Source organism: Habropoda laboriosa, unplaced genomic scaffold (assembly GCF_001263275.1).
Source record: "Habropoda laboriosa isolate 0110345459 unplaced genomic scaffold, ASM126327v1 scaffold387, whole genome shotgun sequence".
Classification (NCBI taxonomy): Eukaryota; Metazoa; Arthropoda; class Insecta; order Hymenoptera; family Apidae; genus Habropoda; species Habropoda laboriosa.
Window position 1 is genome coordinate 667182 of NW_017100510.1, and position 9806 is coordinate 676987.

The window sequence follows — 9806 nt, forward strand, 5'->3', positions numbered from 1 at the left end:
CATTTTTTTCCCTCTTTTATTATTATAGGAGCTTGGAACGACGTCGGATTTATTATCGAGTGTCCCTCGTTGAATATAGTAAAACCTTACACGCTAAGAAAGTCGCCTAGAATTAATCGTGATTTTTTTCCTCTTTTTTTTTTCAATGATTCATCGCAACTCGTTCAGAAAAAAGAAAGAAAATAAAGAAAACAGTGTTTCTCCCCTATTTTATTTCTGTTTCTCATCGCTTCTCGCGTGTGCGTCGATAATTCAAATATGCGCGTGATCCACTGAATTTGAAATTCACCTTTTCGATCGTTGATTGTTTCATTGTTTAAATTACGTGGTATCGACAAGGGAACGATTCGAGGTAGAATTTTTATCACACAGAACTTCGAGTGTTGTTACTATTAAACTGTTTCTCACGTGGAAAGTTTCACTCGAGGCACAATGATCGCGGAGGCACGTGGACACGAGTGTCGCGTTATAAAAATACATGGATAAAGTGTAAGCGAAGCTTGAACATTGCGATCGTCCGCGATCGTTGTGTCTCGTTTTCGGTGGATTTTTAGAAATTGAGAGACTTCGCTGCGGTTCTGGAATTACGATTCGTTCGTTTCTTCGGATTTTTAACGAAACGTGGGCTTTGATAAACAATACTAAATTTCCAATTCGACGAAACGTGTCCTTTAACGAAGAACGCTCTTGGAAAATTCTTCGCTGGATGTCTGATTAATTTCGCTTATCGCGAAATTTTGCATCGTCCAAAAATTCGCGAATTTTCATTATTTCATTTTTCTAGGAAGAATACTTCGAAGGTTTTCTTTTAGTAGGAACAGCAACACTCGAGAGAGAGAGAGTGGTATAGTAGATGGTAAAACACGACGACAAGTTCATCTAGCCGTCACGTGACCGAATTTCATCATAGCGAACGCTGTCACGTGGCAAATTTCCAATACTTCCAGGTTCGCGTAATAAGTTTCCAATATTGCCACTGTCACGTGACGCGAAATTTCCCACCGGAAGTATCGCCGTGCAAACACCATTTTCATTGCCAATATCGCCGTGTAATACCACTACCATAAATTGCCCGTTTAAAAAAAAAGAAAGAAGAAACAATTATACACGAATTCAACAACGAAGGGAATACTCCGTTTCAACGAGAAAATTCGGGAGAATTTTCATCAAAAGTCCACGTTGCAGCAAAAATCGTGCGATTTTCTTCTTTCGAAGAGAGGGGAAAAATGGTGAAATCTACCTCGAAACGTTCGTCCAACAATAACAACGACGTTTTTCTTTTTTATTAAATCGAATCAGTTTCACGTTCGTGACAAGGAGAACAGGTTAAACTTGTGTGTGTGTGTGTGTGTGTGTGTGTATGTCTGTGTGTGTATCTTTTTAAAGTTAATTTATCGCTAGAGTTTTTTCGAGCTAAGTTTTCTCAAATTTTTCTTTAGATTAAAGTCATCTCTTCGCCTAATCAGAAGAACAGGTATATAATTCGCTAGGTAAATTGTTTTTTTTTTTCTTATTTTTTTTCTCTCTTTTCTTATCTGTCGCGCTACCTTCGTGATTTCCCTCTTGTTGATTCTTTTTGTGTGTTTTTCTCTTTTTCGCCTTTCTATTTCGTTATCGTTATTATCACGCCTTCTCTCCACTCGCTCGCTTAGATTATCATCTCTCCTACTGCTTTGCGACACGCCTGGCTCGCTTCTTTCTTTCTCTCTATATACTGTTTTTACTTTTTTTTTTTTTTCTTCCTTTTTTGTGTTTTTCTTTTTTTCGGTTCTTTCGTTCGTTAGGAATTTTCGCAGACGCCTGGTTAGCCTGAGAAGAGAACGGGTGCGCTCGTTTCGATCTGTTCAACAACTACCGTAAGTTCCGATGAATTCTCGGCGAAAATTTAACAGACGGAAGAAGAAGAAATAGGATTTTTTTTCTGGTTTTTACACCGGATAGTTTTCTTTTTTCTCTTTTTCGTTCGTATCTTACGTTACGTATATACAGATGTACATTTGTATTTTTCATTTTCTCTCTCTCTGTTGGCTTAATAAGAAGCACTCGAGACTTTGATGTGGTAAAGAAGAAACGAGGAAAGGGGGATCGGAGTTTTATAAAAGAGAGAAGAAGCGACGTTCGACCGTTTCGTTCGCGGTGAAGTGTTCGACGCCGAAAATCTATGTACGCGTGGGTAATTGACACAGAAGGCGAATGGATATCGTTGATAATTGACTCTCGCGAGCTACCACGGGGTAAAGAAACCTGAAACTTGAGAGTAAGGATTCCAAGGTGAAGATAGTGAATTTTGGAAGATTTGAATCTGTGAATTTTCGAAGATTTAAACTTGCGAATATTGGAAGATTTAAATTTGTCAATTTTCAAACATTTAAATTTATAAATATTGGTAGATTTAAATCTGTGAATTTTCAAAGATTCAAATTTATAAATCTCCGAAGATTTAAATCTGTCAACTTTCAAACGTTTAAATTTATAAATATTGGTAGATTTAAATCTGTGAATTTTCAAAGATTCAAACCTGTGAATTTTCGAAGATTTAAATTTGTGAATTTTGAAAGATTTAAATCTGTGAATTTTCAACGATTTAAGTCTGTGAATTTTGAAAGATTCGAACCTGTCAATTTTCGAAGAGTTAAATTTGTGAATTTTGAAAGATTCAAACCTGTGAATTTTCGAAGATTCAAATTCGTAAATCTTCGAAGATTAAAATTTTTTAACTTTCAAAGATTTAAATCTGTCAATTTTCGAAGAGTTAAATTTGTGAATTTTGAAAGATTCAAACCTGTGAATTTTCGAAGATTCAAATTCGTAAATCTTCGAAGATTAAAATTTTTTAACTTTCAAAGATTTAAATCTGTCAATTTTCAAAGATATAAAATTGTGAAATTTCAAAGATTCAAACCTGTCGATTTTCAACCACGGGGTAAAGAAACCTGAAACTTGAGAGTAAGGATTCCAAGGTGAAGATAGTGAATTTTGGAAGATTTGAATCTGTGAATTTTCGAAGATTTAAACTTGCGAATATTGGAAGATTTAAATTTGTCAATTTTCAAACATTTAAATCTGTGAATTTTCAAAGATTCGAATCACTAAATTCTCAAAGATCTGAATCCGTTTTTCTTTCAAAGCTTTAAATCTCTAAATCCCTAAATTAAATCTATTAAAATCCCCAAATCCTCAAAACTTAAAAATCGTAAATCTTCAAAGACTTAAATCCCAAAATCTTCAAAGATTAAAATCAGCAAATCTTCAAACAGAAAAAAAAAAAACAAAAAGAAGTTTCAGAGTATTCTCCCTAGTGTCACTGAAAAAGGGGTGAGAAAAGCAAGCAGATACATCTCCGATGGAAACGGGGCAGTGCGCAGTCCCCTCACGCCAACCAATCAACAGATACACGCATTTTTTTTCTCATTTTTTCTTTTTTTTTTTCTTTTACTTCTCCGTTTAATATCTCACGCGTGCGTTCAGTTATTAATTACAATTATTAAGGCTACTTCAAGCGGTTACAATACGGTAGTAATAATAATCGACAAACTCTCCACACGATTTCTTTTTTCGCCGCCTATTCGGCCGTATTTATCTTTCTTCTTCTTCTTCTTTTCCTCCCTCTCGCACATCATCTTCTTCTTCACTCCCATTAGTAATGGTAATTAGTTAATTGTAATAGTAGTAATTAGTAGCAATATTAGTAATAATAATCATAATAATAATCAATAATAATCAATAATTAGTAATAATAATCAATAATAAGTAACGTTATCATTATTATCCTCACTGTTCCTCGTTTAAACTGTTTTCTGTATGTAGGTTACATAATATTTATATATATATTTATCCACGCGGGTTCCATTCTCTCCTTCCCTCTTTCTCCTCCATCGACGCATTTTCGTCTTTCCGCTTCCCTTTCTTCATCTCTCCCTCGCCGCTCCTGCTCTTCTCTTCTTCGCGTTGCTACTGCTTCCTATCGCGTCATTCTCTCTCTCTCTCTCTCTCCACCTTCAGCCGTCTCTCCCTTCCTCTCCTTCTCTGTCCTGTCCCTTTCGTGAACGAACGTCTTACGATCTAGAAAGATGTTGCCTTTGCATCGACCGCGAACGATCCAGAGGCATCGGGAATCCATTTCTCTCCAAATTTCCTTCAGTTACACGCGCGCTTCTTCTTCTTAGGGGTCGCCTAGTCGTCGAGATTTTAGGCTCTCCCGTGTTTCTCGGGGGGGCGGTGTGGTCCGATTGTGCCTCGCGATCGCGACGGCCGTTCTTGGGTTCCTCCGGAATCGAAAGTTGTCGCGGCTAGGATGGTGTCTCTGGGTCTGTGCGTGGGAACGAGGTGCGCCGGGACTTGTTGCGAATCGAGGGAAGAGGAAGTTGAGGACGTGAGACAATTGGCGAAGGGCGAGGTGGGGAATTATCGGAGAAAGAGGAGGGTCCTGTCGAATGGCGGGTGAAAAGAAGAAAATAGAGACCTGTTTGATCCTCGCGGAGCTGAAGGGAGAAATGAGACAGGGCTGATTAACTAAGAACGAATGAAGAGAGGTCAATATTCAAGTGTCCATTGGGAATTAGAGTGTTCTTCGTTTGGACACTGAAGAAAAGAAGAAAAGCAGGTCTCTGTAATGTAATTACCTTCGCTGGAACAGAAAAGAGAATATGTTTACGTTAAGAAAAATTATTACTAATTGTGTATTTAACGAAGAGAAAATTCCAACTTGGCAATTCTAACTGAACTGATTACTATAAATTACGTTAGAAAATTAGAGTAATTTACAATTTAAAAGAGGCCGAAAGTCTGGAAAGAAAAATATCGAACACCAAAGATATCAAAATTTCCACGAGAAATCAGAGAAGAAATTAGGAATAAGTGAATTCATTTAAAAACACCAATCAAGTGCCCAACAAAATTTCCCGCAGTTTTACGACATTTGTCTAACGAAATAAAACCAGCTGGAATTTTTCGGTCACTTGATTAACAAGATGAGGAAGCTCGCGACACGAGCGAGACAAGGAATCGATCAAAGGGGAACTGCGAAGGGAGCTTTCAAGCAACGTCCTCCATTCGAAGAATTCCATCTCGACGTGACTGGAGAACCTGTCATCGAGATTCCCCTTTTCCGCTTCTCGTTACAGCGAAACGAGGAAAAGGCTCGAATTCGAGACCGACGAAATTTCAGCAACGAACAGAACTGGGACTTCGTCGATACTGATAAATATGAGGCAGAAAAGAGAAGGATTTTTCTGTGAAAAATTAGTTCCTCCGGTGATTCTTCTACTCGCGAAACATCGATGCTTGCGGAGCGTGACTCAACTATCGAAGATCCTTGTCGACGATATCGGACAGTTTTTAGTTAAACAAATTGTCTTGGCGATTGGAAAAATTGAATTTTCCCAGGAATTCAATTTTTCTCCCGGAGAAGTACGACGAGAGAGAAGAAACTTCGAAGTAGGACCGATTAGTTGAGATATTATCGATCGAAGGAATTCCAGGAATCTAGAAAAATTGGTTTCGTTATATTTGACAATATTACGGAACGAAGATTTTTAGATTCGCAGACGAGAATCGAACATGTTCAGAAGGGACACAATTTTTCTAAATAGAAAAATGAGAATAAAGTATGCAGATATCCAGTCGAATGGAATTCTTCGTGGGAACTGCAGAAGGCAGGAAACAGATGTCAATCATCTGAAAATAAAATAAAAAGAATCCTAAACTCTACGAACAACATTGCAAAAGCCTAGAAAATATCTGCAGTCAAAATCGTTACAGCAATTTTTCCACGAATCCACTTGGAACCAAGCCTCCGAGCTTAAATTCGTAAGAAAAGTTCGCCTGTAAAGTGAAAAGCTCCTAAATGGAAAGGTATGCCGAATGCAGTGAAGTCAGAAAGATGGCAGGAAAGGGGTTGAAAAATTGTAAAGAATTTTTCTGAAATAAAATTGTAGAAGGTGCATGATTAGTACGACGAAAGAAAAATCGACGAGGGTAGGATGATTGAGAGGATCTTTTTTCTTTCTCCATTCGATTCACCGGTGACAACTATCGATTGGTGAGTGTCAAGTCAGCAAGATGGCGAGGACAATCGTCGACGGTTAGCGCGCGGCTTGTTCTCGCGTCAGATGGATCCCGTTGCTTCCGTTCGCGGTTCCACGGTCGCCGGAAGCGACGTATTAGCCACGAAACACCAGGAGGACCGACATCGTGATCGCGAGGACCGCGAGGCTGCTGCTGGACGCGAACGTCGGGGCAGAGTTGCAGCCATCTTGCTGGCAACAGTACGTCCTCGTGCTCCAGGCCTCTGAAACAAAAGAACGATTAATGGTTTTCGATGGTTCTTCAATGGCGACGAAATTTATCGGTAGGTTTCTATGGAATATTTCAAATTGGATAATAGGTTTTCAAGGAATATATAAAATTGGCCAACAGGTTTCTTACGTTTATTTACATATTTAATTTAATTATTTTGATAGGAATTGAACACGTTAAACGCCCAGCCTGTTTTGCTTACCGTTCCGTTCAGGCCACACTTGGCCGTCAAGTGGGCCATGCGAACTATAAACAGAAGACGACCAACGAAAAGTATACTGTCAGTCACCGGTGACTGACACGGCCTGAACGAAAAGTATAGTGTCAGTCACCGGTGCCTGACACGGCGCTTAACGTGTTAAATACAGATTTCATTCTGAAATTAAAAAGTATGCGTGGATGTGGATGAGTGCGAAGTGTTACAAAAATTTGAAAAATGGCTACACTTTAATATACTCAAAAATTACTTTCCTTTAAACTTAAAATAAATGAAAAAAACTCACGTTGAAAAGTAATAAAAATTCTTCATCGACAATCGAAAATACACATACAACAGATACAATTAAAAAAACAGTTCTCCAATATACCGATTTTCATTTCGAAAAATTCCACGGACCACAAAAGTACAATGTTATTAAAAATAATTTCACGTATAAAACTTTATTAAAAATAAACACAATTCAAAGAAACTTTTCCAATATATTGCTTTTCACTTTCAAAATTCCATACATTACAGAAATACAACTTTATTAGAAATAGTTCTGCACAACGTCAAATTTTATCGAAAATAAATGCCATTTAAAAAAATCCTCTCCGATACATTCCGCCAACCACAATCCACAATTTAAATTGCAAAGGAATTATAAGTACACTAAATTTCCATAATTTCATATCGAATAAATATCACTGAAAAAAATACAGATTTCCACTTCCAAAATTCCACGAACCACAAAAATACAATTTCACAGAAGCTAAACATCGCTTAGAAAATCTTCTCCAACACATTTCAACTTCGCAAAAAATAAATGTCATTGAAAAAAGAAAAACTGATCCCCACTTCCAAAATTCCACGAATCGCGCGATTCCCCCGAAAAAATCTGGAGAAATAAGCAGAGAAGGACTGATCCTTCGTTGTTCCCTTCGCTTTTCCGGATTAGCAGCCTCTTGGCTCTGCCAGCTTCGAGCAGGAGGATCGAGGAAGGTCGCATACTGATTGATTGGGAGCAAGCCTCCGTTCTCTCCTTTGTTCTGCCTCGTCGAGCGTTTTTCCACGGTAACCCCGGTGTTTGCCACTCTGGCAAGACCTCGTTTAGGCGGAATCGAAGCACGCCATCGATCCACTTCCAACTCGGTTCTCCTGCCTTCCTCTCTCTTCTATTTTTTTTTCTCCATACTTCCAAGCATGATCTCTTTTCGAATATGATGGATTCGGGGAAAATGGACGAGAACTCCGAGAAGAATTCTAATCTCGGATATGTCCGATGGTGTTTTAATGTTGGATTTACGAGGAAACGAGAGTGGCGGGAAATGGTCGAATTTATGGCTTTCGGGATGGCTGGAATTTTCACGTGACACCATTTTGCGAGTTCCAAGGAATTAGGGAAATGTAATTATTTAAAGGGAATACAACAGGACAGTTGGGAAAAAAATTAACAAAGAGGAAAGTGAAAATTGTAATAATTTCTTGAGGAATTTATGAAATGTACAAACTCAGACGCTATTTTGTAGGTAAAATTGTAGTATCGTAATTTTGGGAAAGAGCAGTTTCAAGCAAATGTGGCGAGCACGAGAGAGAAAGCGGGCGACCCAACGCGAAAAACCCCGGCGACAAGAGGCCCACGAAGGGTTTCCTCCTTATGGAGAAACCTGGAGAGGAGATCCTAATTCCAAACACCAAAGAGTGTCCACTTCGAATAAACACAAGATACTCAGCAGGAGTCTCGCGTCAATCACTTTCACAGTTAATCTTTGTAATACAAGTAAATACATATATAGTCCAACACAATCATCCTGGCCTTCTCGAACAATTCGCCAGGAAATCGCCTAATTATCGCGGCGCGGTAAAAACCACGTGGAAACTTCCGACTTCCACGAGACTACGGTCCGACAACGCGAGTCTCGTCGCGGACGCGGGCGAAAACGACTCCGTCTAACGAGCACACGCGAGATTTTATTAAACGCAGACAGTCAATCATTTCTCCCTTTTCCTCCACCTCTATCAAGTGAAATAACTCTCTTCTCCGGACGGAATGAAATTAAAAAGCGCGAGCTAGAAACACAGGGAGAGAAGAGACGAAGAAATAGAAGAAGAAGAGGTATTTCATGAATGAAATAGGGGCACGCGTTGCCCGGAAAACAAGCCAATTTCTTTTAATACAAAAGCACGATCTCTCTGTATCCCTTCCCTTCCCGGCCAGGAATAAGGAGAACGAGAGGGAAAAAGTAGTTGAAAGTAGGCCAGAGGAGGAGAAGCGGGAAGAGTTATCGAGACAAAAGAGGGGTGAAAGACCTCGTTAAGGTGAAAGATTCATTGACAAAAGGGTGTTCGTTTTAATCGAGTACAGTCGATACGGAGCTAGAGGAATATCAATATTGTTGAAGAGATAGTTAAAGGAGAAACATTACGGAAACTGTTGGGTTGTGTAAGAGTAAAGAATTACAAGGGGCTTAAAACGACAGATATTAAAATGACGTTGGTTCGCTCGTCGATGGCTAGGTACGATAATGTGTGTCCTCAGGGGCCGCGGGCCGACCTTGGTTAGTCCGCGGTACGGGTGTGGCAATCCCGAGGCACCCTTGTCCGGCGAGGGCCTCAGGGGCCGCGGCCGACATTTCCCATCGGTCGCGGTACGGGGGTTCACGACCCCGAGGAACCCGAGTGCACGGGCCCGGGGGAGGGCGTATCGCTCCTCCTGCCGGGTCCGCAGCCCATTGCACGCGGCCCGCGGTGGGGGCGTCGCCTGCGTGGTCCCGGCCACGCCTCGGAGTTGAGAGGGGGTCCATTTGACCCCCTCCGGGATGAGCCCCTCCCTCCTCGAACATCTTGAGGGAGGGGCCCGGCGTGGGGTGGGTCCGGTTGCGTTCGTTCGAGATTCACATGGGATTTCCCCATGTAAAAAAGAAAAAAAGGTACGATAATGTGTGTGCCGCTGCCCTTTTTCCCGTTTTTATACGCTTCTTCGGCCGTTAGGGCCCTGCAAGCCGTGGGGTGGGGCCTTGTCTAGGGCCCTCTGCGGCTCGGGTCCCGCGGTCGTTGCCTAAGCGCGTCGCACGGCGCCTTACAGTTGCTAGTTCTGCGAGGTGGTCGAATAGAAAAACAATGAAGGAGGTATTAAACACACCAGGATATATCCTACACGCAGCGCGATGCTACGACGGTGTAAAAGCGCGCGAGAGAGGAACAGCACAAGCCACGTGTGCTCTCGGGAAAAACCGTTGACGCTCGGGGGGTCTCCGCACGCGGGCACTTCGAATACTTTAACAGAAACTAACAGAGAGAGAAAAACGAA

General features: G+C 40.7%; 1 protein-coding gene across 1 annotated transcript in view; it reads right to left on the reverse strand.

Annotated features, from left to right (window-relative positions):
- Positions 1-6157: 6157 nt before the first annotated feature.
- The window catches only part of LOC108576307 (lymphocyte antigen 6G), a 66188-nt gene continuing 62539 nt past the window's right edge, over positions 6158-9806 (reverse strand). The window contains exon 4 of the mRNA XM_017939267.1: positions 6158-6289. Coding sequence (XP_017794756.1) covers positions 6162-6289 — 128 coding nt within the window. The 3' untranslated portion in view covers positions 6158-6161. The remainder of the gene's footprint in view (positions 6290-9806) is intronic.